The sequence below is a fragment of the Bufo bufo genome, chromosome 5 (assembly GCF_905171765.1).
Source record: "Bufo bufo chromosome 5, aBufBuf1.1, whole genome shotgun sequence".
Lineage (NCBI taxonomy): Eukaryota > Metazoa > Chordata > Amphibia > Anura > Bufonidae > Bufo > Bufo bufo.
In genome coordinates this window covers 67,466,465-67,491,741 of record NC_053393.1, presented here as the reverse complement: position 1 = coordinate 67,491,741, position 25,277 = coordinate 67,466,465, and the positions used below count along the sequence as shown (strand labels likewise).

At 47.8% G+C, this 25,277-nt stretch overlaps 1 protein-coding gene across 2 annotated transcripts in view; it reads left to right on the top strand.

Moving 5' to 3' along the window:
* Positions 1 to 25,277, top strand: part of DPY19L4 (dpy-19 like 4) — an 83,606-nt gene that overhangs the window by 50,233 nt on the left and 8,096 nt on the right. The window contains exons 11-17 of one of the 2 annotated variants that reach the window (XM_040433052.1): positions 3,757 to 3,855; positions 4,918 to 4,991; positions 5,082 to 5,240; positions 11,714 to 11,833; positions 14,468 to 14,588; positions 15,368 to 15,424; positions 17,263 to 17,345. In XM_040433052.1, the coding sequence (XP_040288986.1) occupies positions 3,757 to 3,855; positions 4,918 to 4,991; positions 5,082 to 5,240; positions 11,714 to 11,833; positions 14,468 to 14,588; positions 15,368 to 15,424; positions 17,263 to 17,345 (713 nt within the window). The remainder of the gene's footprint in view (positions 1 to 3,756; positions 3,856 to 4,917; positions 4,992 to 5,081; positions 5,241 to 11,713; positions 11,834 to 14,467; positions 14,589 to 15,367; positions 15,425 to 17,262; positions 17,346 to 25,277) is intronic. The other variant, XM_040433054.1, reaches the window with a different exon arrangement.

The window sequence follows — 25,277 nt, the reverse complement described above, 5'->3', positions numbered from 1 at the left end:
GAATACTGTTTCCACTTCTAGCTCTCCTCCTTTTTCAGGTGGCGTATTTAGGCTAGTACTCTATTCCATGGCTGCTACTGTATGTCCTCTTCCGCAGGTGGATTATTTACGCTAGCACTAGAGATCATAGCTACTACTGTAGGGCCTGCTTACCAGGTGACGTGTTTACCCTGACTATGGCTTTTGTGGCTACTACGGTATAGCCTCTTTCTCAGGTGGAGTCTTTATGCTAGTGCTACATATCATGGCTACTACTGTATGGCCTTCTCAGGTATTGCGCTAGCCCTTGTTTCGGTGGTTACTATCTGTATGGGCTTCTTCTCAGGGGAAGGATTTGTGTTAGCACTCCATGCCATGGCTCCTACTGAACAGTCTCCCCCTCGGGTGGAGTATTTGCATTAGTACTACATACCATAGCACCTTCTGTATGGTCTCCTCATCAGGTGGAGTATGGTGCTATCACCGTATACTATGGCTTCTATGTTATGACCTCCTCCTCAGGTGGAGTATTGCACCAGCACTAGTTCCTGTGGCTACTGCTGTCTTGCCCCATCCTCAGGTGGAGAATTTGCCTTAGCCCTAAGTGCCTTGTCTACCACTGTGTGGTTGCCTTCTCAGGCTCGGGGCTTATGTTCCCCCTGCAAGCCATGGTGGCACCCTTGTTGCTTTCCTCCTCTCTCCCTGCATTTGCACTGGATATGGTTCTGTGGTTTCTACCACATTGCCTTCTGTTCCGTTCCATGTTTCGGCACTGGCTCTGTATGCTGTAGCTTCTTCCGCTTCTCTCCTTCTATAGGTGGAACCCTCTTACTGGTCCTAGGTGTGGTGGTTGTGTCTACAGTTCCTCTCAGGTTGATCTCTGGCGCATTTTACGCGACTAATGGATGCCATTGCACCAATAGGTGGGGTCTTTATGCTGGCGCTTGCAGTTTTATCTGATTTGTCCACTCATTCCTGATGACATGGTCATCTGCAGTACTTCCATTCTCTGACCAGGTATTTGCATTAGTATGCATGCTATAGCTGATGAGCCATTCACTTCTGGTGCGCACTATTGCGGGGTTCTCCCTGGTTGGCATAACTCCCTTGTTTCTATGACATTGGTCTACCATATGGTTCTCATTTAAAGTAAGACATTGGCGCTAACTATTGATCCTATGACACCATCAACACCAGGGGCGGACTGGGAACTTAAAGTGGCCCTGGAAAAAAATACTAAAAGTGGCCCCATTTTGTAGTTGGATCTGCCTGGTCCAAGCAGTTTGTGGAGTATCATGCAGCTTCTTTTGTTAGAAGTCTCACGACAAGCCTCTATGGCTCTCGGGGCATCTGTCTTCCACGGTACCTGCTCCTTAGGGGGCGTTTCCTTTTTAAGAAGAGATGTATGCTGCGATCCTTACCTTTTTGGTTAGGCTTCCATGAGTGTATTCCAGCAAGTGTATATGCTCTCTCTCGTGTATTGTAACCTGCTCTCTTTTAGAGTGCGGTTGTTCAGTTTCCTCAGGCTGTCTAATGCCAGTCTTGATATGGTCCTGGATCCAGCATCACTCGCAGTCTTCCTTTTGTCCAGTGGCAGAGGTTGCTTTGGCTGCACTCTTCTGCCGCATTGCTCTCTGCTGCACGGTTGGGATGCTATTGATCCGGGGACACAGTCTTTTCCTCTTAGACTACTCCCCATTTGTCTATGGTTTTTTATTTTCTTCCTCTGATTGGTTCCCGTTGTGGCTTTTTATCCCCCTTGGCCATCCCTTATCTCGGTCTTGATGAGTGATCCTATTCCATACTTTTTAGTCTCTTCTCGTGCTGGATTCTTTACAAGGGAGTGGCTACTCGCTATTTTTTTTTACAAATTGGCCCACAGGGGTCTCCTCACTTACCTGGGAGATGCCTACAGGACTAGTCCTCTGCCAGTTGCCCAGTAATTCCTTCCAGTTTTCCTAGTTTTTTCCTAGGTTGAAGTATCCCATCCTTATACTTACACATTTGGTAAGGTCGTGTCTGGGTTTTCCTGTTGCTCGTTTGCCAGGTCTTGTGCATACCCAGATTCTACAGGTTCATTTCTGTTGAGTAAACTCCCCTGGGTTTCCAGTCCAGGTCCCCGCAGCAATTCTGTGGTCCTCGTTATCCAGAAGTACCTTCCGCACATCATCTTCAGTCGTCAGACATACTTATCCTTCTTGTGGATATTATGTGCTGCTATCCACATCTTCTAAAGCCTCTCGAGTTCTTGGGCTTAGTTTAACTGGGTTTTCCTCTTTTTGCCCAGTCTAAGACGCCGTGCGTTCTAGGCTGTCTGGCTGGCCGGCCTTCCCGGTTCATGCTCATTCTGTTCTATTCAGGGTTCCTGTGCATCCTTTCCCCACATTTCTGTGCGGCATCCCATGGCCAGCCTGATATTTGTTCTAGTCTTTTGTTCCCTCCCCATGGTACTGCATTGGAATGTCCCATGGTCTTCTTGTCCCCCAATGATACGAGCGCGAATATAGGATTTTTTTGTGCTTACCTGTAAAATCCTTTTCTCGCTGAGTTCACCCAGTAAGTAGATTGCTGGTTCTTTTTGGTGGGTCTCACCTGTTCTTGGTTCTGACCCATCTCCAGCTCTCTTTAATACAATTGGTTTCTGTTGGCTTCTCCTGTCTGTGGCTACTGCTTTTGTACAAACTGATTAGCTCAGTGTGTGCAGGAGGGATATAGTGGAGAGGATGAGCTAACACATTTTTTTGCCTAGTGTCGCCTCCTAGTGGCGGCAGCAGCTATACCCATGGTCTCCTGTGTCCCCATGGTCTCCTGTGTCCACCAATAACCTCAGCGAGAAAATAATTTTACAGGTCATCACAAAAAATCCTATTTTTGCGGTGCTGATGGATCATGGACCCATTTAAGTTGAATGGGTCTGGATCCGTCTGCGGCAAATTGCACGGAAGGGCCGGCACATGTTCATGTGCATGAGCCCTAATCCAGTTTAGGGATACCAGCAGAGATGGGGAAAGTGGGTGTAAACACAGCAGATTAGGGTGTGGAGAAGGAAAGGAAAGCATCCAAGTCTTCAGGAATGGCGGTCACACAAAGGTTCCCTGTCTGTCTGTCCGTCCTCCATGCTGCTTCTCATAGTGTGCTGCAGAGATTTCGGAGAGCATGATGTTCTCTTCTATGTGTGTGCAGTGTATGGGAGGCATCATATCAACTAGTCTACACCTACTAGCGTCAGAACCGCCATTTAGAGAGTGCCTTCAGAGAGAAAAACTGGTGATAGATGCAGGATACAAGCATATATTGGCTAGACTTACTGCTATTCCTCATGTACACACACTGCGAATAGCAGTAAAAGCCTCCTAAAACCAGTATTTTCTTAAAATGTGTTCCAGTGCCTGGAATTAGTAAAAAAAAAAGGTTGTGCTTTCTTAGAACCAGTTCAACACTTGTCCATGGTCAGTGTCTGGTGGTGGAACTGAATGCAACACCAGACACGGCCCATTGACAAATGTGACAAAGACCCTTTTTACTGACTATATAGAACAGCAATGTATATTGGATCACAGCAACAATGATTGATATGACATAACTTCCATATTAGATGGTGATGTCAGATGGAGACATCACCGATTGAGGCTTTTCTACTGTACACGGCTAGTGACCAGGCGCAGGATTCAGGAAAGCAGATGACAAATCATTAACTGAACGTTCCTGTGCACGATTGTACACCCGAAAACCAATACTTTTCATGAGTATTTACTTCGCTTTCTGTCATTCCCTCAGATTAGTGTGAAGAAGGGCACCTTCAGAGCAAAAGTGATGAAGATGATGTACTTTTATTTAGCATTTACGATTGCAGTATCCTTGCATTTTTTAATAAGGGTAAGTGATTTGGCGTTAAAGGGGTCGTCCGGGATTAGATTTTTTTATTTGTCTGTTGGAACGAGAAGAAAGGACGCTTGACTGTTTCGGTCGAACGTATGGACAGTAGGAGGCGCACTATCACAACTGGATAATTAGTCACAAATTATCCAGTTGTGATAGTGCGCCTCCTACTGTCCATACGTTCGACCGAAACAGTCAAGCGTCCTTTCTTCTCGTTCACACTGTCCTAACCCGAGTGGTGGGGTGGCTCCCACCCAAGGGATTCGGATAGATTTGGCTGCACCAACTGTGAACAGTCTACATACAACCGCTACTGGGGTTGCACCCAATTAGGTGCAACCTTAATAGGTGAGCATACATTAAAAACTTTTTTTTAGTGGATTCTCCACTTATTGAACACTCGCCCTATGAGCGCCTTTCTCTACCCTCTGGCCATCATTTACATCTGTCTGTTGGCTGTGACTGGAATTGCAGTTTAGTCCCATTTCCTTCAACAGGGATGTACTGCAATATCAGACACATCCCATGGAGAGTTGGGGGATGTTGTCACTGGGTTAAAAAAATAAAAAGTACCATTGACGGGTGGACCGGTTGACTTGCAAAGGAGCTTTGCATAAGAGGCTCCTGCTCCTACCATTGCCTAAGCATCCAGACTGTACCCTGTAAGTGATTTGCTTTTGTTTTTTGTCCAACTTGGTGACAAAAATGAAATTTCTTTCCTGGGAATACAAATGGGCCAAAGAGGGCACTTGTTAATTCTCCACTAGGTGGAGCTGCACTCTTCACACTGGTTTGGAATTGCCCCCGTTTTATATGGCAGCGAATGGTACTGTACGTAGTCTCTATCGGGGATGGCCAACCTGAGGTTCTCCAGCTGTTGCAAAACTACAACTCCCAGCATACCCAGACTGCATACAGTTATCAGCCTACAGCAGGGCATGTAGGAGTTGTAGTTTTACAACAGCTGGAGAGCTGCAAGTTGTCCATCCCTGGTCTATATACTTATCCCCTGTAAAGATCTACAGATCCTCCTGTACATATGTGACCTTTATTCTTCAGACCGTCATTCCTCATAAAGAAAACCATCAAATCCTAAAGTCTCTTGAAGTAAAATTTGGACTGAGTATGACAAAGTAAGTTAAACTTGAAATGTACCTTTTCTTACATTTGGCGGTTTAGTTTGTGCTCCGTTCCTAATTGTCTTGCCTGTTTTTGTGGCGCAGGAATTTCACGGTGAACTGGCTGCTGTGTCAGGAATCATTCCAGCCGCCGTCTCAGGACTACCTCTTAAGGCTTACACAGTCCTCACTTTTACCCTTTTACCTCCTGGTCTTAATTATATGCCTGTTCTCCATATCCCAGGGGATATTTAAAAGGTTTCGGTAAGTAGTTCATCTTTTCTTAGCCCAACCCAATAATGTTAAAAAGGATGTCTTGCCTGCGTCCATTTGCCTTATTAGGATGTCATAGTGGGACCCCATTTATATGCCAGAATGGAGACCATTCTGCATCATTTGAAGAGGGGTGGTGATCGCCATGCTGGCTTCTACATGAGAGAACCCCCGCCTGGCTGCAGTATTTGGCAGATGTGCCATTTATTAGTTAGTGTGAAAGTTAGGTGGCAACCCCTAAGGGATATAGGTTTTACTTGTTTTGTGAAACATTTTGTTCAAAGCCATATTCACACCAGACATTTTTGTTGCATTTTTTTTCACTTTTGCGAAACCACATTGTAAAATAATAAAAATAAATGTGTACTCACCATTCCGAACCTTCTACGATCCACCACTCTTACCCTCTCTGCCTGTAGCGATAACATGCCCATATGCCACACATGACCACTGTAACCAATCGCTGGCCTCAGCAGTGCTATGGCATGAGACCACTAAGGCCAGTGATTGGCCGCAGCTGTCATGTGCAGTATAAGGGCACTTCACTGCTACAGTCTTGAAAACAAAGTCTGGATCAGAGCTGTGGCACTGGAATGGAGGGGGTTCAGAACGGTGAAAATAAGGATTTTTATTATTATTTTATTCCTACCTTGTCTTTTATAAGAAAAAAAAATCAACTTGGACAACCCCTTTAACCATTTCCGGACCTCCACTGTACATGTAGTGGCGCCCTTTCCTGAGTGCAGTGGGCACCATAGCGGCTGGGTTTCTGCTGTTTTAACAGTGGACACCCTGGGCTAATGTCTGCACCAATTACGGAAATTTACCTGTGTAATAAACCGGTGTCCAGCAGCAGGGCAGAGGGAGAGTTTTGGATTCAAAGCACCTGGCGGGACGCGGATGGACTGGCTGGCTGGCTGCTTGGAGGGACACAGGCTAGGTAAGTGCTGTTTGTCCCTTCTTAGGGCCTAACCTTCCCCTCTACCTCGGCGCCAGGATTGTCACTATGTCCCAGACCCCAGGTCCCGAAGCAGGCGGTCCCTTTGGTGCATCATTTTGCTTGTGCATTGTGTCGCACAAAATTTCCATTCCCTCAGTCAGACTCCCTCTGCTTTGCGTTCCCGTCAACAGGGCTCCAAGTCCTTTAACCCTAAGAGCGCCGCTGCATGACAGGCGGCTCCGTTCATGTGTTTCGGCATGTTTGGCTGGCTCACGTCTCAGATGCGTGAGGGAGGGAGGGAGGTCATTTCAAATCCTCCCCTCCATCAAGTTTTTTTCAGTCGTCTCCTCCGGCCTCTCCCGCAGCTGCAGATTCTTTTTTTTTGGCAATTCGCACGCTGCTGCAGCAAGGTGTGATTGTTCCGGTTCCTGCGCAAGACCATTTTCAGGGGTTTTACTCCAATCTCTTTGTGGTTTCCAAAAAAGAGGGGACGGTCCGTCACGTTCTGCACCTCAAGGCGCTCAACCGTTTCCTTCGCGTCCGTAGATTGGATTCACTGAGGTCGGTCATTGCGTCCATGGAACCGGGGGAGTACCTGTCCTCGATAGACATCAAGGACGCTTATTTTCACGTGCCCATATGTGTCAGTCATCAGAGGTTTCTCTGGTTCACAGTGGGTCTATTTTACTACCAGTTTGTAGCCCTCCCGTTCGGCCTGGCCACGGCTCCCAGGGTCTTTACGAAGGTTCTGGCGGCAGTCATGGCCTTGCTCCATGCCAGGGGGATCGTTGCGATCCTTGCTTATCCTGGTGAAGGGTCTGTCGTTCCAGGGGACGGCTGACAGCTTGAACATTGTTTTAGACACCCTGGAGCGCTTCGGATGAATCCTGAACAGGCAGAAGTCTTGTTTTTTTCCATCGCAGCGGTTGACTTGAATGGTACTGGACACTTGCCAGACCAAGGTGTTCTTGCCTCCGGAAAAACTCAGCTCTCCGTCTTTAGATTCTCCCCTTGTTGCGGCAAGCTCCAGTTCCCATTCGTCACTGCATGCCGGCTTTGGGGCACATGGTCTCTGCCTTTAAAGCAGTTCCCTATGCTTAATTCCATACCAGAACGCTTCAGCGAGCCATTCTGTCCAGCTGAGATCGCTCCCCTACCTCCTTGGATCGGCCAATACGTCTCCTTGCCCCAGTGTGCTGGGCGCTCAGATGGTGGATGGTCTCTCCGATGTTGACGTTGGGTCGCTCGTTCCTCCCTCTCCGTTGGCAGGTGTTAACAACGGACGCAAGCCTCATGGATTGGGGGGGGTGAAGGTGTTGGAAAATCTCTCTGTTCAAGGGGTATGGTCACGCAAGGAGAGCTCCCTTCCAATCAATGTTCTGGAGTTGAGGGCGATTCGGCTCTCTGCGACATTGGGCTGACCATCTCAAGGGTTGTCCGGTGCGGGTTCAGTCCGACAACTCCACGGAGATGGCGTACATCAATCACCTGGGCGGCACCCGGAGACCGGCAATTATAGCCGAGACGGCACTGATTCTCAGCTGGGCGGAGAAACGTGTGCCGGCACTGTCGGCAGTTTACATACCCGGCGTCGACAACTGAATTGCAGACTTCCTCATCCGGGAGCGTCTCAATCCCGGTGAGTGGGCTCTTCACCCGCAGGTCTTTCGGGCCATCTGCAAGAGGTGGGGTCGGCCGGATGTGGATCTCATGGCCTCACGGTTCAACAAGGTCGAGGACTTCGTCGCACGGACCAGTGACCCTATGGCCCTGGTATGCGACACGCTGGTGATGCCGCGGAGTCGGTTCACGTTTCCTTACGTGTTCCCGCTTCTTACTCTCATTCCGCGCCTTCTCCGGAAGATCAGGTCCGAGGGACTGCCCGTCATTCTTGTGGCCCCAGATTGTCTGTGCAGGGTGTGGCACACGTCCCTAGTCACCCTTCTCGTCGACAAACCTTGGCGTCTTCCTCTCCGTGAGGACCTGCTGTCGCAGGGAACAGTCTTCCACCCAAATTTAGGGTCACTACATTTAACGGCATGGCTGTTGAAGCCGCTGTACTGAAGGCTTGGCGTTTTTCGGATGCGGTGGTCCAGACTATGATTCGGGCCAGGAAGCTGTCGTCTTCCAGAAACTACCACTGGACCTGGAAGTCCTACTTTAGTTGCTGCGAGCGACGACAGCTGTCTCCCGTTCATTTTTCTTTATCGTGACTTTTGGCTTTCCTACAGTCGGGCATGGACTTGGGGCTGGCTCTCGGCTCTCTCCATTCTTTTTCAGCGGAATTTAGCTTCGCTTTCGGTGTTTCGGACTTTTCTGCAGGGGGTGGCCCATGCTGCGCCCCCTTTCCGTCCTCCGTTGGATCCTTGGGATCTTAATCTAGTGCTCAACGCTCTCCAATATTCTCCATTTGAGCCTTTGCAGCATGTGTCGCTGAGCTTCCTGTCTTATAAGGTGGCTTTTTTGGTTGCAATTACTTCTATCCGTAGATGTCACGGTTTTGTTGCTGTTAGCCATGCATGCTGTTGCCAGGGGCAACGTGTCATTCTGTCTGCATGTGTGTGCACGGCCCCTTATATCTTAGTTCCTTCCCTGTCTGGTGCTGGAGGGGTTAACTTCCTTGCTGGGTGTGGCCATTTGGCCATGTGGCTGGCAGGCTGGAGTCAGTTGTCCTCCAGCCTCGGTGTGTGCTGGAGCTTGCTCTTGTCCAGCTTATTCAATCTGCCCAGTGAGGGCCACCTTGTGGAACATAGAGTTCTCATCTATGTCTCTCCTATGTCATCCCGGTGTCTCATTCCCATCACTACCCTACTTTCTGTGTGGTGTCGTTTGTATGGGTAGGTGTTATCTCTGGTCGTTGTTACATGTCTGGTGGTGTTTGGTGTCCAGCATGTTTGCTAGACATTCCCCTGTCTATCGTTGTGTCCTCCAGAAGGGGATGTAAGGGTTCCCCGGAGGGGGAACTACAAATCTGTATGCTGCTTGCCTGCGGCTGCCATGCATCCTGTTTTGCATGGGAGTTTCCAGGCAGTAACTGGTGTGCTGGATACCTGGGTGTGGTTGTTTCTACTGTGTCCTGTATGGTTTGTGGGCACCAGTACTCATACTCTGGTTCCAGTCGGTGTTGCTGCGGCAGGTAAGTGTGTTTGGTGTGCTTACCTGCCGACCCAGTTACTGTATGCGGTCTCCACTTTTTTTTCTTGCAGCTATGCCGGTAGAGACTCCTGTTCATCGGTGTCTGGGTTGAACAGGTCGTCTCTGTCCTTTCTTTATTTGAGGGATTATCAGGACGACTCAAGGTCCTAGGTTTCCTGGGTATGAGCCGTCCTAACATCCAGGTCCGCTCATACGGTGAGGAGTTAGGGCGGGGACTATTGATGCAATAGGAGGTGACCTGCTCCTTTATCTCTGCCTCTGGCCTAGTTGTTTTTCCACTGTGTCCACATTGTACGGTGGGGAGTTTCCCCCCACTCCCCACCGTGACAGTAGAGTGTCGGAACTAGCGGCTCTGTTATGTCGGTCGCCCTTCCTGATCCTTCATCAGGATAAGGTGGTCCTTCACCAAGTGCAGTCCTTCCTGCCGAAGGTGGTCTCGAAATTCCATCTAAATGAGATTATTCTCCCTTCAATTTGTCCGGACCCGTCTCATACACTGGATTTGGTACGAGCTGTTCGGATCTATCTGTTCCAGACGGCAATTGTCCGGTGAACGGATTGCTGTTCATGATTCCAGAGGGACCGAGACGAGGGCTGGCAGTGTCAAAGACTTCCATTTCCTGATTGATTCGTTTGGCTATTGTGGAAGCGTACCGCGTTAAGGACCGGGCCCCGCCCTTCCGGGTGACTGCTCATTGGGCTCGGGCAGTGGGGGCCTCTTGGACGGTGCATCATGGGGCTTCGGCCCTCCAGGTGTGCAAGGCAGCTACTTGGTCGTCTTTGCATACTTTTCCCAAGTTTTATAGAGTGCACACCTTTGCGTCTGCTGACGCGTCTCTGGGGCATAGAGTTTTGCAGACGGCGGTTCTCTGATTTGACGGGAGGGTTGCTTGTTATGCCCACCCTTGGGGACTGTTCTGTAACGTCCCATGGTCAAAGCCTGTGTCCCCCAATGAGACGGATGAGAAAACTAGATTTTTGTACTTACCATAAAATCTGTTTCTCTTCCGTTCATTGGGGGGACACAGCTCCCACATATTTTGTTTAAGGGCCTTTTCGGGCCTGTGTGGTTCTGGGTTTGTACATAGTGTGATTTTCTTGTGTCTGGCTTCTCCTACTGTTTTTGCACTAACTGATTTTAGCTTGGCCCCTGTAGGAAGGGTATAGCTGAAGAGGAAGGAGCTTACACTTTGTGTGCTTAGTGTCTGCCTCCTAGCCGCAACAGCTTTACCCATGATCAAAGCCTGTGTCCCCCAATGGACGGAAGAGAAACTGATTTTACGGTAAGTACAAAAATCTAGTTATTACAGCCGTAGTTCCTATGGAGCCTTGCAAGTGGCAGGGCTTCATAGGAACATAGCGAATCTTTCATATTCACTTCAATGTTAATTCATTGCAGTGTTTTGGAGAAGTGATCTGAAGATCTCATATTTAAGTTCCCTAAGAGGAATTAAAAAAAGGTAAAATAGGTTAAAAAATAAATAAAAAAAAGTTCTAAAAATAAAAAAATTTAAGTTACCCCCTTTCCCCATAAAAAATAAACAATAAAAAAATAAAGATTATTTGTACTGCCGCATCTCAAAATGCCCATACTATTAAAATATAAATGTATTCATCCCATACAGTACCAACATTGTAACGGAAAAGAAATCTAAATTGCTGATTCGCCATTTTTTTGGTCATTTCACCTCCCCAAAAAATCGAATAAGTGATCAAAAAGTCATACGCACTCGAAAATGGTATCATTAAACATTACAGATTGTCCCACAAAAATTGAGCCCTAACACAGCTCAATAGACATAAATATAAAAAAGTTCTGAGGGTCAGTATATTGCAATACAAAAAAAAATAGTTTTTATTTTTTTTGTTCAGTATTAAAACACGATTGTATGACACATATTGTTTTAATAGTGTTGACCCAGAGAATGATGGTAACAGGTCACTTTTACTGCATTGGGAATAGCGTAGAAACAAAACCCATAAAACTGTGGCAGAATTGTGTTTTTTCCAGTCACGTCCCATTTGGAATTTTCAGCAGCTCCCCACTACATTGTATGCAATATTAAATGGTGCCAGTAGAAAATACAACTTGTCCATCAAAAAGAGAAGCCTTCATATGGCTATGTAAACAGAAAAAAAAAAAAAGGCAAAAAACAGAAAATAGAAAGGTCTTGAAGGGGTTAATCATTGCTTTTAGATTCCACTGCAGGTTGTACATTTTCCTTCTGCATATGTTATGGCTTATACTTCCTTTACCAGAATGCACTGTGCAAAATCTGATACTGGTTGATTTTTAAAAAAAAATTTTTTATTTAATTTCAAGCTTTGTTGCCTTGACTCTTAACAAGACTGTTGTTCTTCCATATAGTGGTGAGCCAGCCAGCTCTAATAATACTCCTGAAGATGGGCGAGTTGGAGAAAGGCCTGAGGTCATCTATCATGTCATCCAAAGTCTTCTCCTTGGTTTACTGGCCATGAACTTTGAGGGGTGAGAACGCTCTTTGGGCTACTTCACTAAACCGATGTTAAAAAAGAACATAAACATCACTTACCTTATGAAAGTCCCGCCATTCCATCTCCCATCCGGTCCATATGCAGACTCTGCCGGACTAGAAGAGATGGCGTTCTGTACCTATTCATATTCAATGGCTGGGATGGGAGCCGCATCGATACAATTGCTGGACTTAAAAAAGTTACTTTTTTAAAACCCTTTCCTCTCTGCCATTTATTTTTCATATGTCAGACAGCCCCTTTAAGGAAATCGAAAAATGTCTGATCATCAGGAAATTCTAGTGATTGGCTGAGGAGCTAGACCTAGCTCATTACTTCTCTGTTACCCATTGACTACATCATCTGTATTTTCAGTGATGGAAGTCAGTGGGAGCAGTGCTTGAGTAACAAAGTCCTCTACACTGTGTAGTTCCGGTGGTGCAATTCGTCGGAACCTCCTGCCATTCAGATAGTAACGGCCTATCCTGAAGGTCCTGGACAACCCCTTTAAAGGAAGTCTGCATGGTTTGCCAGACAGAATTTTTCTGGACAACTTATCTCAAAATAATGGACAGCCAACATTTTTTACGGACAGACTGGAAAACCATAATGAATGATAAAGATTCTAAGTAATCCATGTCTATAACTCATTATACTCATTACTGTAAATGATGATAATTACCACCAAAATAATCTACTCAAGTACCACCAGCCTCAAAACAATCATGGACACATCCTTTTTTCCCCCCACAGACACAAGAAAAAAGTCATCTATTTTTACGTACTGTCCAGAGATTTCTGGTTGTTTGGCACCCCTGGAAGTCTGTCAGTTCCCTTTCTGTGTATTAAACTCCTTACAGCACCAGCTAGTGGACTAAAACAGCTCAGTGCTCAGGTTCTCCTCTGTAAACCTTGCCCTGCGTCTTCCCTTGGTCTTGATTGACAGGATAAAATTTCTATAAAATCCACACAAATTATTACTATAGGATGTGCTAGATAAAAAAGAAAATAGCTGCACACCATTATACATACAAACAATAAAGCTAAGAAATGGGGATCATTCTAAATAAAAGTGGTATCATACCTACTATAAATGAGTCAATGGAAGCTCTTAGCGCACATATTTGATCAAATGTGTGTCGGGCCCATCTACCAGGCGTCAAGGTGACTTCTGCCTGGTAGATAGGCTTGACACACGTTTGATCAAATATGTGCGCTAAGAGCTTCCATTGACTCATTTATAGTAGGTATGATACCACTTTTATTTAGAATGATCCCCATTTCTTAGCTTTATTGTTTGTATGTGTAATGGTGTGCAGCCATTTTCTTTTTTATCAATCATGTTTGCTTGATGGATATGCACCTGTGATTCTGAATGTTCTAGTCTAAATTTTCTTGTAGTATAGGATGTGCTATAAATTCATGTGTTGTGCGGTATGCCTCTGGGATTCTCACCAAATAACCGACTCTATGTACCCCTCCCCCATACATTAAAGCAACCCTCCAGTTCAAGATACAAAAATAATCACGAACTGGGGAACAAACAGAACATTTTCCTGGTGACCTCCTTTTTAGCTGCGGGTCTGACAATTTTGGGCTTCTCTTCCGTCATCTAAGATGTCCACCACTTCTCAGACTACCCGATGCATACTGTTCGTTTGATAGCCCGCGACACTTCCTGCTGCCCTCACATTGACCACCACTGATCACGGGAACATCGTTGGCCATTCCAAGACCAGGACTGGACAAGCAGGAAGTGGCTTGTGCAACAGATGCACAGTCTGCACCACATAGTCTGAGAAGCAATGCCGCCATCTTGAACGGCAGAAGAGAACCTGAGACTTAGCGAATCTGCAAGTAAAAAAGATGAAAAGGAGAGCACCAGGTAAGTGTCCTAATGTCCCTCCAGATTAAAGTCTTTAGGAGTCAGAGTCAAGCAAGCATCCTATGGGGGTTGTCACTCGGCGCTCCTCAGGCCGAGGATTCTTTATCCCTTTAAGTTCTTTTTGGACTTTACTTTCTTGGCACCTACTTTAAGAAGCTTGTTTCCCCAATATCACCGAACTGCTTGTTAACTTAAAGGGGTTGTCCCATCATAGACAATAGGGGCATATTGCTAGGATATGCTCCCATTGTCTGTCTGATAAGTGCGGGTCCCACCTCTGGCACCCGCACCTGCGCAGAGAATGGAGCGGGGAGAGCTGTGGCTGGAGCACCCCAAGTTTCCCGGGATCCGTCCATCGCCAAGCGCTCTCCCCATACAACTGGATGGGAGCGCACTGCGCTTGCCTGGCCATCGCTCCCATTTATTTCTATGGAGCTGACGGTAATAGCCGAGCCAGGGCTTGGCTTTTTTTGGCAGCCCCATAGAAATGAATGGAGGGCGGCTACACATGTGCAGTTCGCCCTCCACCCCCTTTCCCTGCTCGTCCTCTGCTACCAGCACCTATCGGACAATGAGGGCATATCGTAGCGATTTACCCCTTTGTCTCAGATGGGAAAACCCCTTTAAGTGCCTGTTGTTTTCTGCTGTATCAGAGTTATATCCGTTTCCAGGAAAGCTGCGTACGAATCTTCTAAAACTACTTAATGTTACCTACAAATCAGATTGAAATGTGGTGTCTTGTTTTAGGATGAAGTACCTGTGGACGCCTTATGTCTGTGTTCTCGCTGCCTTCGGTGTTTGTTCTCCGGAACTTTGGTTGACGCTTTTCAAGTGGATTCGTCTGAAAACTGTGCATCCGGTTGTGCTGGTGAGCATGCAGTGTTACCTACCCGTGTAACGTCGGAGGCACCCAGATTTACTAGAAAGCTATGCCGTTATTCATGATGACAAGCCTCCAGTGATCATCATTTGCTCTGTGCTCCATTAATTCTGATTCACATGATTGGTTATTCACGGCACTGAATTTGTGGGTGATTCTCCCCTCACAAGTAAAAGCCTACAGTATTTCTTGGGTTTTGCTTGACTTAGATTATGAAGATCTTCCAATGTGAATATATTATGCCATTGTTTAAAATATTTTTTTTCTGCAATCCAGTCAAATCTATTACATTCAGTCCTGAAGACACGGAGTCTGGTCATAATGCAGTTCATATAATCCATTAATTGATGACTATGACTAAATCTAAAACCTTTTATACAGGAAAATGATAAGAATTTCCACTCCTGTACCATCTCCCCTCTGTCTTCTGTACCATTACCCCTCTGCGCAGCCGTCTCCCGGAGACGTCCCTCTGCGCAGCCGTCTCCCGGGGACGCTCCTCTGCGCGGCCGTGTCCTGGAGCTGTCCCCTTCCACCTTTCCTCTGTTGCCTCGGCTGTTTCCTGGGTTGCCCTTTTTCTCCATTACTCTATCCACCACCATATCTTTGCATTTTTCCATGCTTCATATTTGATCTTGGTATCGGTGGCCAGCATTATTAAACTTCCAGCCACAAGTCCCAAAAGGCGCCATTTTATTCAGGCTACTAAATACACCATAGTGTCTGCTTCCACTGTAACACTCTTTTCATTTTCCCTTCTTCCACAGGCTTTTGTGTTAAGTGCTGTAGTCCCCACTGTAATTGGCTTCAGTTTATGGAGAGAGGTATGAAAAACATGGCAGAAATGTCAGTGGATGTTCTGTGTGGATTGCTCATCCTGCTCAACGCTTTATTCTATCCCATTGGTGGAGGTCTGACCTCGCCAATCACAAGAATTGATAGTGGGTTAGAACAGCATTGTACCACTTTCCTATCGCCTGTGCTGTGATTTTCTTTCTTTTTTCTTTTTTTTTTATGCCACAAGACATTGACTTTAATGGGCTGGGCTATTCGTACAACCTCTGAAACCAGCCTAGGGGACCCCGCTTCTTAGTGCAGTTGCCACTGTTGTAGTTAACTGGGGTTAAAGAGGCTCTATCACCAGGATCAACCCTATTAAACCAGGCATACTGCCTAGTAGAGCTCATCATGCTGATTAAAACAATACCTTTCTTTTGTCTGTATGCTAAACAGCTGCTGAGGTAAATGCATTTGTAATAAGATGCAACCGAGCAAGTTGGAACACAGAGGGCGGGGCTGAATACTTTGAACACTGCATTGTAACACCCCCTGTGCTCTGCACACTCCCTTTCCTCTTGATTGACAGGTCTAGACATCAGCATGGTGAGGGAAGCGCTGTGTCCTATAGCTGTTTCCTAGCATGTACGTATCATATACTCTGCTTACTATAGACTTGCCAAGTTGAGAATAGAGGATTTCTATGCTTAGAATACTAATACATATTACTGCTTTATTCACAAGCACAGTATATGATTTATGATTTAGCTTGGTGGTAAGTGGTCAGCCTTGTATGTATATAAATCCTGAGTTCAAATCCGAGGGGAGACTTATATATTATTTTTTTTTTTGTTTTTTTTCTCTGACATTTAACCCATAATAAAAGGCTATAGCCTTACTATATTGAGAATAGACTTTTTTATATTTAGAAACCTGAAACAGATTACTGGTTTATTCACAGGCACAATATATGATAATAAATAAAATAAAAACTTTCTAGGTATAAAACACATTATTCTCAATATGATAAGGCTATAGATTTTATTATGGGTTAAATGTGGAGGAGGAAAAAAAAAATATCTGGAATAAAATGACAGTCTCTACCAAGATTTTAATCTGGGATCTCTACATGCAAGGCTGACCACTTACCTCCATGCTACAGCCTTATCATATTGAGGACTGTGTATTTTCTCTACTTTAGAAAACTAACACATATTACTGTTTTCATTATCATATATTGTACTTGTGAATAAAGCAGTAATATGTATATTAGCTTTCTAAGCATAGAAATCCACTCTTCGCAATGTCATAAGGCTCTAGTAAGCAGAGCATATGATATATACATGCTAGGACATGCTCTGCCCTCAATATGATGAGGTCTAACCCTGTCAAGGGGGGAGTATGCAGAACACAGGGGGTGTTACAAAAGCAGTTCTCTAAGGATTGAGTCCTGCCCCCTGGTGCTCCAGCATGCTCACTTGCATATGAATAAAAACACAGATATCTCTGCAGCGGTTTGCATGATGAGCCCTACTAGGCAGTATGCATGGTTTAATAGCGTTGATCGTGCTGACCCAGCCTGTTTAATGGTAGATGATAATCCTAGCTATTACTTTAGTGAGGTAATCACTTTGTATGCCAGGTATTGATTTGTAGTGATACGTATTTCTGTAGTACATTGCCTTTAATCTAATCTTGGACATAACTTTCCTTTGTCTTTGGTAACTGTTTATTGCACTTCTAACAGTCGAGCAATATGGCCACATAATTGCACATGGCTAGAGCCACTGTGAGCAGTCGACAAGATCTTACACCTGTGTGAATGTGGCCCTGTAGTTCGGGATCACAGTACCATCATATGTTTAACGTTTTCTATGTTCCACAGTTCTTACCCATGATTGTTAGTGAATTTTCAGAGCTGGAGGAGCACTATGAGTCTGACACAGTGGAGCTCATGAACTGGATAAAGTAAGTGCCAGCTGACAATACCCTGCCCATATTACAATACTCTGAACAGTGTTACATAGGTGAAAGCTACACAGACTCTTGAGTATTTGCCATATACTTTCCTGTACATACACTATATGGAGAAAAGTATTGGGACACAATTTTAAATCATTGAATTCAGGATTCATTTGGACCTATCGCCACAGGTGTATTATATCCAGCACCTAGCCATGCAGTCTGCCTTTACAGGCATATGTAAAAGAATGGCTCGCTGTAAAGAACTCACTGAATTCCAGAGTGGTACTGTAATAGGAGGTCACCGCTGCCAGAAGTCAGTTCATAAAATTTCTTCCCTCCTAGATATTCCACCATCAACTGTTAGTGGTATTATTGTAAAGTGGAAGGAACCACAGCAACTCGGCCATAAAGTGCAAACCACGTACTGAAGAGGGTTCACCAAGTGCTGAGGAGCATAGTTCGTCAAGTCACCAGCACTCTGCTGACTCCATAACTGTAGAATCTAAACCAACTCTGGCATTAACATAAGCACAAAAACTGTGCACCGGGAGCTTTATGGCATGGGTGTCCATGGCCGAGCAGCTGCATGCAAGCCTTACATCACCAAGCACAATGCCAAGCGTCAGATGGAGTGATGATGTAAAGCACATCACCAGGAAGCGTATTCTGTAGAGTGAGGAATCGCGCTTCTCTATCTGGCAGTCTGATGGATGAGTCTGGGTTTAGTGAATGCCCGGAGAACGTTACCGGCCTGACTGCATTGTGCCAACTGTAAAGTCTGGTGGAGGAGGCATAACGCTATGCGCTTGTTTTTCAGGGGTTGGTTTTGGTTCCTTAGTTCCAGTGAAGGGAATCTTAATGCTTCAGCATACCAGGACACTTTGGATAGTTGTATGCTTCCAACTTTGTGGGAACAGTCTGACTGTTCCCCACTGCACAGAGAAAGGACCATAAAGGGATGGTTGAGCGAGTTTGGTGTCGAAGAACTTGACCGGCCACACACCTCCTCCACCCTAACGAACATCTTCAGAATGAACTGGAATGGAGATTGCGAGCCAGACCCTTAGCTGCCAGGGGAAACCAACTCCATATGAAAGCCTATGTACACTGCTCAAAAAAATAAAGGGAACACTTAAACAACACAATGTAACTCCAAGTCAATCACACTTCTGTGAAATCAAACTGTCCACTTAGGAAGCAACACTGAGTGACAATCAATTTCACATGCTGTTGTGCAAATGGGATAGACAACAGGTGGAAATTATAGGCAATTAGCAAGACACCCCCAATAAAGGAGTGGTTCTGCAGGTGGTGACCACAGACCACTTCTCAGTTCCTATGCTTCCTGGCTGATGTTTTGGTCACTTTTGAATGCTGGCTGTGCTTTCACTCTAGTGGTAGCATGAGACGGAGTCTACAACCCACACAAGTGGCTCAGGTAGTGTCAGCTTATCCAGGATGGCACATCAATGCGAGCTGTGGCAAGAAGGTTTGCTGTGTCTGTCAGCGTAGTGTCCAGAGCATGGAGGCGCTACCAGGAGACAGGCCAGTACATCAGGAGACGTGGAGGAGGCCTTAGTAGGGCAAAAACCCAGCAGCAGGACCGCTACCTCCGCCTTTGTGCAAGGAGGAACAGGAGGAGCACTGCCAGAGCCCTGCAAAATGACCTCCAGCAGGCCACACATGTGCATGTGTCTGCTCAAACGGTCAGAAACAGACTCCATGAGGGTGATATGAGGGCCCGACGTCCACAGGTGGGGGTTGTGCTTACAGCCCAACACCGTGCAGGACGTTTGGCATTTGCCAGAGAACACCAAGATTGGCAAATTCGCCACTGGCGCCCTGTGCTCTTCACAGATGAAAGCAGGTTCACACTGAGCACATGTGACAGACGTGACAGAGTCTGGAGACGCCGTGGAGAACGTTCTGCTGCCTGCAACATCCTCCAGCATGACCGGTTTGGCATTGGGTCAGTAATGGTGTGGGGTGGCATTTCTTTGGAGGGCCGCACAGCCCTCCATGTGCTCGCCAGAGGTAGTCTGACTGCCATTAGGTACCGAGATGAGATCCTCAGACCCCTTGTGAGACCATATGCTGGTGCGGTTGGCCCTGGGTTCCTCCTAATGCGAGACAATGCTAGACCTCATGTGGCTGAAGTGTGTCAGCAGTTCCTGCAAGACGAAGGCATTGATGCTATGGACTGGCCCGCCCGTTCCCCAAACCTGAATCCAATTGAGCACATCTGGGACATCATGTCTCGCTCTATCCACCAACGTCATGTTGCACCACAGACTGTCCAGGAGTTGGCAGATGCTTTAGTCCAGGTCTGGGAGGAGATCCCTCAGGAGACCGTCCGCCACCTCATCAGGAGCATGCACAGGCGTTGTAGGGAGGTCATACAGGCACGTGGAGGCCACACACACTACTGAGCCTCATTTTGACTTGTTTTAAGGACATTAAATCAAAGTTGGATCAGCCTGTAGTGTGTTTTTCCACTTTAATTTTGAGTGTGACTCCAAATCCAGACCTCCATGGGTTAAAAAATTTGATTTCCATTTATTTATTTTTTTGTGTGATTTTGTTGTCAGCACATTCAACTATGTAAAGAACAAAGTATTTCAGAAGAATATTCAATTAATTCAGATCTAGGATGTTATTTTTGTGTTCCCTTTATTTTTTTGAGCAGTGTATTTAGAATGGGATGTCATAAAAGCTTGTGTAGGTGTAAGGTGTAGGCGTCCCCACACTTTTGTCCGTATACTGTATGTATCTTGTCCTGATGATTTTTGGCTACTTGTTATTTTCTTTATCACTAGTACCCAAAGTGAAGGTGCAAATTCTGCAGGTTCCCAAATTTCTTTGACATGTGGGCTAACTGCTTAAAGGGATTCTGTCACCTCGTTTTAGCTTATAGAGCTGCGGACATGCACGGCTAGATCGCCGCTAGCATGTCCGCAATATACCTGTCCTATAGGGCTGTGTTCTTTTATTGTGTTTAAAAAATGATTTTATAGATATGTAAATGAGCCTGGTAAGGAGCCCAAGGGGCTGTACGAACCTTCTTGCTGCCCAGCCACCCCCTCTGTGAAGGAGCCCAGCACAGCCTGTGTCCTCCGAATCGCCTCCTTTCTTCACAGTTAGATTGCAGCAATCTCGCGATGCGCAGTTCCTATCCTGAGGCTGATGCCAGCACAGGGAAGGAACACTATGCTGACACTGCGCATCGTGAGATTACGGCAATCTAACTGCAGAAAGGAGGAGATTCGGAGGACGCAGGCGGTGCTGGGCTCCTTCACAGAGGGGGTGGCTGGGCTCCAAGAAGGTTAGTGCAGCCCCTTGGGCTCCTTACCAGGCTCATTTACATATCTCTAAAATAATGTTTTAAACACAATAAAAGGAAACCGCTTTATGGGACAGGTATATTGCGGACATGCTAGCAGCGATCTAGCCGTGCATGTCCGCAGCTCTATAAGCTAAAACGAGGTGACAGAATCCCTTTAAGGCTACTTTCACACTGGCGTTTTGGCTTTCCGTTTGCGAGATCCGTTCAGGGCTCTCACAAGCGGTCCAAAATGGATAAGTTTTGCCCTAATGCATTCTGAATGGAAAAGGATCCGTTCAGAATGCATCAGTTTGCCTCCGTTCCGCTTTGGAGACGGACACCAAAAATGCTGCTTGCAGTGTTTTGGTGTCCGTCTGATGAAACTGAGCCAAACGGATCTGTCCTGACACACAATGTAAGTCAATGGGGACGGATCCGTTTTCAATGACACAATCTGGCAGAATAAAAAACTTTCAATGGTGTTCAAGACGGATCCGTCTTGGCTATGTTAAATATAATACAAACGGATCCGTTCTGAACGGATGCAGATGGTTGCGTTATCTGAACGGATCCGTCCATGACGGATCCGCACAAAACGCGAGTGTGAAAGTAGCATAAGCGGTGCTAACATTTGCGCTGTTGTTTTCATTTCTCGTACTTTTTTCCATTGGGGGACACAGACCATGGGTATAGCTTAGAGGTATTAGTAGGAGGGACACTATGCAAATATAAAAGAGCTCCTCCTCCTCGGGCTATACCACCAGACTCCACCAGGAGGAACTCAGTCTTTGCTTAGTGTCTGGTGAAGGAGGATGACACTTTTTGACTACTCCTTTTTGTTATTTTCTCCTAGATGGGTCCTTTGGACGCTGCATGGCTGCCTCCATTCTCCCCCAAGAAGACAAGTGGATCCGGGCTCGACCTGTTAGCTCCGGCATCCCACCAGCCCTTGGGTCACCTGCTGCTGCCCTCCATCCAGAGCACTGTACTCAGGGAGTCAGATGTCTGAAGAGGTGAGCCCTGCTGGTACGGAACAGAGGGAGAAGACTGCAGGAGCATTTCCAGGGCCTGGGACCGCCCTAATCAAAAGTTTTCTGCCACCAAACACATGGATACGCTTTATCCTTTTCCGGCTGACAGTGTGGAGAAGTGGTCTTCTCCCCCTAAGGTGGATCCCCCGGTGGCCAGGTTAGCCAAAAACATGGCCCTCCCGGTCCTAGACGGCTACTCTCTGCAGGATGCTGTGGACAGGCGACTAGATTCTCTTTCCAAGTCCATCTTCTCACTGGCAGGCACGTCCCTGCGGCCTGCCTTTGCCTCCGCTTGGGTGGCCAGAGCTCTTTCGGTGTGGTTACAGCGCCATCACCAAGACCTGGCGGAACAAGATTCTCCTGACACAATGGATTTGGTTCTCCAGAGGTCTCAGGCTTCTAAGTTCCTCTGTGAGGCTTCCATGGACGTTGGTTCCCTCTTCGCCCGCATTTCAGCCCTCTGTCATTCAGCGCAGAGAGGTCTGGTTGAAGGTTTGGGACGCCGACTCTTCTTCCAAGCGTTCTCTGGCTAACCTTCCCTTTTGAGGGTTCCAGACTGTTTTGAGCTCAACTTGATGAGTTCATATCTGCCGCTACAGGGGACAAGTGTACTCATCTCCCACAACCTAGGGCCAAGGTCCCCTTTCGGACCAGGTCTTCCGGTTCCAGTCCTTTTCGACGCTTCTCTTCTAGCAGGACGTCTTCTGCCTCCTCCACTGTGGGGTCACAGGACTCCCGCAAGAAGCCCTCCTTCAAGCCCCAGCCTTCCTGGCGCCCGAGGGCGCAGTCGGCCCGCCCTGCTGCTCCCAAGCAGTCTTCCGCATGAAGGGACGCCCCCACCCCTTGAGGTGGGGGGCCGCCTGCTCTCTTATCAGCAGGTTTGGAGGGCTCATGTTCAGGACGCCTGGGCTCTAGAAATTGTAACACCGGGTTACAAGATAGTTTGCGTCCAGGCCGCCGGAACGTTTTTTCCCTTCTCGCGTTCTGGGGGATCCGGCCCGAGCCTCGGACCTCCTGATGGCAGTTTCCTCCCTTCTGGACCGGGGTGTTATTACCCCGGTTCCCCCAGAGGAACAGGGCACAGGTTTCTATTCAAACCTGTTCGTGGTCCCAAAGAAGGAAGGGTCGGTGCGTCCGATCCTGGATCTAAAGCTGCTCAACAAGTTTCTGGGGGTGCGGAGGTTTCGAATGGAATACCTCCGATCCGTTATTGTCTCTCTTCTTCCAGGGGAGTTCCTCGCGTCCGTAGACATCCAGGACGCCTATCTGCATGTCCCGATCGCAGAATCTCATCAACGATTCCTACTCTTCGCCATTGGTGGTCGACACTATCAGTTTGTCGCCCTTCCTTTCGGGTTAGCGACCGCCCCTCGGGTCTTTACCAAGATCCTAGCGCTGCTCATGGCGCTTCTTCGCACCAGGGGCATTCCTTTGCTGCCCTACCTGGACGATATCCTGATAAAGGCCCCCTCACTTTCGCAGGCCGAGGACAGTGTCCGGATCACAGTTCAGACTCTGGAACAGTTCGGCTGGCTGATCATTCCCAAAGTCCTCTCTCCTCCCATCCCAGAAGCTCTCCAGAGTATTCCTTCCAGTCTCCAAGTCCTCCCGGATCCAGGGGGCAGTGTCGCACCTGCTGCGCTCCCCGTGGCTCTCCATCCGGGAGTGCATTCGGGTCCTGGGGCTTATGGTAGCCTCTTTCGAGGCCGTTCCATATGCCCAGTTTCACACTTGTTTGTTGCAACAGGAGATCCTTTCCCTCTGGGACAAGACCTCTCGCGGTCTGGACGACCGCATCCGCCTGTCTCAGCGGGTTCGGGCTGCTCTCCCTTGGTGGCTGTCTCCGATGAACCTAAGGTCGGGAAGATCCTTCCTCCTGTTCTCCTGGACGATCGTCACCACCGATGCTAGTCTCCTGGGTTGGGGCGGCGTTCTCCAGTCTTGCACGGTTCAGGGGGTTTGGTCGGCGACGGAATCTCGCCTTCCGATCAACATCCTGGAGCTGAGGGCGATTTTCCACTCCCTCTCCTTGCCGGCCACCCGGTGAGGATTCAGTCGGACAATGCCACGGCTGTGGCTTACATCAACCATCAAGGCGGGACTCGCAGCCGGATGGTGATGCAGGAGGTGACGAGAATTCAGCTGTGGGCGGAGTCGCACGTTCCGATGTTGTCAGCGGTATACATTCCAGGAGTGGACAACTGGACAGCGGACTTTCTAGGCCGCAACAAGGTGGATCCAGGCGAGTGGTCTCTGCATCCAGATGTATTCGAAGACGTCTGCCGCAGATGGGGCTGTCCGGATGTGGACTTGATGGCGTCCAGGCTCAACAACAAGCTACCAGTGTTCCTGGCTCGCGCCCCTGATCCGAGGGCGTACGGGGTGGAAGCGCTGGTGTCTCCGTGGCAGGACTTTAGCCTCCTCTATGTCTACCCTCCGCTTCCTCTGCTACCGAAGGTTCTACGCAGGATCGAGGCGGAAGGGATTCCGACCATTCTCATCGCCCCAAAGTGGCCTCGCCGCACATGGTTCTCAGACGTGGCTCGGATGCTGGCGGACGCCCCGTGGCCTATTCCTGACAGAGAGGATCTACTGTCTCAGGGCCCGCTCTTCCACCGGAATTTTCAGTTTTTTTCGTTTAACGGCGTGGCTGTTGACACCGCCATCCTGAGGAAGAAAGGGTTCTCGGATTCAGTGATTAGAACCATGCTCAGAGCGAGGAAGCCGGCTTCCTCCCGGATTTACTATTGTACCTGGAAGGCCTTCCTGACCTTTTGTGAGAACTCAGGTTTCCCTCCCCTTCGTTTTTCCATCCCTATGGTGCTATCTTTTCTTCAGTCCGGACTTGAGATGGGACTGTCGCTGAGTTCCCTGAAAGGCCAAGTTTCGGCTCTGGCCGTCTTTTTTCAGAAGTCCCTTACTCTTCTGGGTCCTGTGAGGACTTTTCTTCATGGGGTGGCGCATTCGGTTCCTCCGTATGTCCCCCCTTTGCCTCTTGGGATCTCAATTTGGTCCTGCGCGCTCTACATACGGGCCCCTTCGAGCCTCTGAGAGAGGCCTCCCTGATTTTTCTCACCTGGAAAGTGGTCTTCCTTGTGGCCATAACTTCCATCAGGCGGGTATCGGAGCTGGCCGCACTTTCCTGCCAGGAGCCTTTTCTGGTTTTTCACCAGGATAAGGTGGTGCTCCGTCCGGTTCCCTCCTTTTTGCCCAAGATAGTCTCTCCCTTCCACCTTTAACGAGGATCTTGTCCTGCCCTCCTTTTGTCCTTCTCCGGCAAACCCCAAGGAACGGGCTCTCCATTCCCTGGATGTCGTCCGGGCTCTGAGGGTGTATCTGACGGCTACCGCCTCCATCCCCCGTTCAGACTCCCTCTTTGTGATTCCTGAGAGACCTCGTAAAGGTCTGGCGGCCTCCAAGGTCACTGTGGCGCGATGGATCCGCTCGGCTATCTCCGCAGCTTATCGTGCTCGTGGTAGGGTACCCTCAGCTCGGATTACCGCTCACTCCACTAGGGCGGTGGGAGCTTCCTGGGCAAGGCACAATCGTGCCTCTGCGTCTCAACTGTGTAAGGCGGCCACT